At 40.5% G+C, this 3,807-nt stretch overlaps 1 protein-coding gene across 1 annotated transcript; it reads right to left on the minus strand.

Moving 5' to 3' along the window:
* Positions 1–1,574: 1,574 nt before the first annotated feature.
* Positions 1,575–2,024, minus strand: LOC142168224 (uncharacterized). Its single transcript, XM_075228880.1, has one exon. It carries the CDS (start codon positions 2,022–2,024, stop codon positions 1,575–1,577), a length of 450 nt encoding a protein of 149 aa, XP_075084981.1.
* Between the last annotated feature and the right edge of the window lie 1,783 nt (positions 2,025–3,807).

The following is a 3,807-nucleotide window of genomic DNA, read 5'->3' on the forward strand; positions in this document are numbered from 1 at the left end:
GAAGAAAGATATAGTTGGGTTTGTAGCTTGGTGTTTAAATTGTCAACAGGTAAAGTACGAGCATCAGAGACCGGAAGAATTACTTCAGAGACTTGAAATTCCGGAGTGGAAGTGGGAGCGTATTACCATGGACTTTGTAGTTGGGCTCCCACAGACTTTGAGAAAGTTTGATGTTGTTTGGGTGATTATGGATTGGTTGACCAAATCCGTGCATTTTATTCCAGTTGGTACTAATTATTCTTCGGAGCAGTTGGCTGAGATTTATATCCGCGAGATTGTTCACCTATACACTGTGCCAGTGTCCATCATTTCAGATCGGGGCATGCAGTTTACATCACAGTTTTGGAGAGCAGTGTTGCGAGAATTGGGCACACAGGTTCAGTTGAGTACAACCTTTCACCCTCAGACGGACGGATAGTCCGAGCACACTATTCAGATATTGGAAGATATGTTATGCGCTTGTGTTATAGATTTCGGGGGTTCTTGGGATCAATTTCTGCCACTGGCAGAGTTTGCTTACAATAACAACTACCAATCGAGCATTTAGATGGCTCCATACGAGGCTTTAAGGGAAATATAGGGGCTCATGAGGTGGTAGGGGGTCCGTCATTGTTCCCGATGTGCTCTGTATCCTTTGATTCATGTCGATCCTACGCTAAAAGAAATATTTTTAGTGGGGGAGTGTTGATTTGTGTTGATTGTAGGCCTGGCCTTTCCCTGGATCTGAGGATTTATGACACGAAGTTCGGTAGGTGGAGGGGTAGAATTTTCTAAAAATGTTTTGAAATTGGTTTTTCTTTATAGCAAATGTCGTTGTTCCGAATTATGACATGTTTAGAAATTCCCTATGATGCAAGTGTCGTTTTTGGATGATTTTGTCCCGTTGATTACGATATCTGGAGATGCCCCTGATGACGTAGCTTCTTTTCATTGCAATCGCATCCTAATTTAAACAAATGCATTACAAAGGCTTTCATAGGGTTATGACCGAACCTTTTCAAGTTGCCTATGTATCCTAACCGAATCAGGTCTGACGTAGTTCGAGGATGATAAAATGATGAATGAATTATGATGAAATGACCGAGCCTGACTCGGGAAGCCTACATATCCAAATAGAATCAGGTCAAAACATGGTTCGATTAAAATGGATGAAAAATGGTAAGAAATTGAAATGAAGTGGTCGAGTCTGACTGAGACCACCTACGTATCCAAATGGAATCAGGCCAAAACGTAGTTCAATTACCATAGATGACTGAATCTTATATGGATTGCCTACGTATTCTTGTCAAAGGAAATCAAGTCGTGGCGTAGTTCCGATTACATACAAAATGACATTTGGATTTTCTATTACAAAAAGGGGAGGGAGACTGGACCCTACGTGGTTTGCCTACGTATCTCACCGTGGGAAGTCAGGTCAGGCATAGTTATGTTACAACAAAACCCTAATTCTATTATCCTCAAATGTAGTATATTTTGATTGCGTGTGAGTTGATGGGCTTCGTGCTGACTCTGACATCCATCTCTGTTATAATCAATGCTCCTCCTGACAATACTCGATGGACTACATAAGAACCCTACCAGTTCAGTGTGAATTTTCCTTTGGCCTCTTCTTGATGAGAGAATATATTCTTCAAAATCAGCTTCCCCGATATGAACTGCCGAGGTTTCACCTTTCTGTTAAGCGTGTTGGCCATCCTATTATGATACATCTGACCATGACATACTCCGTCCATTATCTTTTCATCAATGATCATAAGTTGTTCTTGCCTGACGCATATCCGTTTTGCATCATCTATCTTGGCTTCCTGAATGACTCTCAAAGATGGTATCTCGACCTCTGTCGGTATCACAACTTCTGTGCCATGTACCAACATGTATGGTGGTGCCCCAGTAGATGCTCTTATAGTGTTACGGTAACCCAGTAAGGCAAAGGATAAATTATCGTGCCATTGCCTGTGATTATCCACTATCTTCCGTAAGACCCTCTTGATGTTTTTGTTGGCTGCTTCAACTACTCCATTCATCTATGGAATGTAGGCTGTGGAATTATGGTGGATGATTCTAAACTTCTCTCAAATCTCCCTCATGAGATCGCTATTGAGATTGGCTGAATTATTAGTTACGATTGACTCCGGGATCCCGAATTTGCAGACTGTGTTGATACAGACGAAATCTGCCACCACCTTCTTCATGATAGCCTTGTATGTAGAGGCTTCGACCTATTTTGCAAAGTAGTCGATGGCTACCAGGATGAAACGATATTTGTTTGATGTGGTGGGTTATAAAGGTCCAATCACATCCATTCCCCAAGCGGTGAACGTCCAAGGAGAACCCATTACGTTCATCTTATTAGATGGAACCCGGATGAAATCCATGTGAATCTGGCACTGGTGACACTTCTGTACGTAGCGGATACTATCACTTCCCATGGTCATCCAAAAGTATTCGGCTCTTAAAATCTTCTTGGCTAAAGTGAAACCGCTCATGTGAGGTCTGCACGTTCCTGCATGTATCTCTTCCAGTAATCTTATTGCTTCAGAAGCATCTACAGAACCCTTTAAGGAAAAAGTGATTTGCTAGTCCTTTGATATGATCGGTCAATGCTTGTCCTTTGATAGCTTTCTACATCACGTACACAATATCAAATTCACTGAGAAGAATCTGCCATTTGGCCAACTTTCCTGTAGGCATTGGCTTCTGGAAGATGTACTTGAGCGGGTCGAGTTGGTATATCAGATGTGTGGTATATGTTAATAAGTAGTATCTTAACTTCTGAGCGACCCAGCCGAGAAAGAAATGAATAAAAGTACCCTCATTTGTTTGAATAGTCATGTATTTATAAAGTTGTGTTCTACGAAAATGCAAAGAGTTACCTTCTATGAATTATGTATTAACTGTATAGGTGATGTTAAAGGTGTTCCTTTTTGGTAGTATACTGCCCGTGAGGCCACAATTGGCATTGTTTTAATGTTATGTTGCATCGTTGGTTCATGTATATATTGTTAGGACTGCTTTTGGTGATTCTCTGGCAGGTGGTTAGGCCCAATTGCAGAGGACACTCTGCTGAAAGTTCTGAACAATTTGGGAGTTAGCCAAATTTTGGGGCCTTAAGGAAGTTGAAATGTTGGAAGAATATCTAAAATCTACATGAAGTCAAGAATGATTAAAGATGATGGTTAAGGTGAAAAGAGGAGAATACTGTGCCTAATAATGACTTGTAAAACATTCGAGGACGAATGTTCTTAAGTGGAGAAGAATGTTACACCCCGGAAAATTTCTAAGTATTTTAAGACCATTAAGAAGATTTGCGAGTGCTAATTATATCAATTAGGGTATGAAAAAAACTGATAATTTGAATGATATCAATTGATCATGATAATATATGTATGAGGTGCATTAAGAATGGTTTATGGTCTAAGAAGATCCCTAAGGCTAAGTCAAGTTGAAAATTATATGATGGGATAAAGTTTCAAGTGAGTTCGCACAAGATCTAATTTCAAACAAGCATAACTCTAAAGATATGAAGATTTATATGGTGTATAACCTACCAAATTAAATCCCTTTGAGTCTAGTTTCCAACACATCAAACCGTTCATAATTTGGATATGTATACATAAAGTTATGTCCATTTTACTGGACCTATGTCAAATGCGTGCCAGATGCGCGGTCGCGCATATTTGGGAATTTCTGCCTTGTGTGCGTGGTCGGATGTGCGGCCACTTGCCCAGGTGCGCGGTTGTGCACGTATGAGCTCATTTAATACCCCCAAGACTGGATAGAGAGAGGGGTTAAGTCATTTTTGAGCTA

The sequence above is a fragment of the Nicotiana tabacum genome, chromosome 13, assembly GCF_000715075.1.
Source record: "Nicotiana tabacum cultivar K326 chromosome 13, ASM71507v2, whole genome shotgun sequence".
Lineage (NCBI taxonomy): Eukaryota > Viridiplantae > Streptophyta > Magnoliopsida > Solanales > Solanaceae > Nicotiana > Nicotiana tabacum.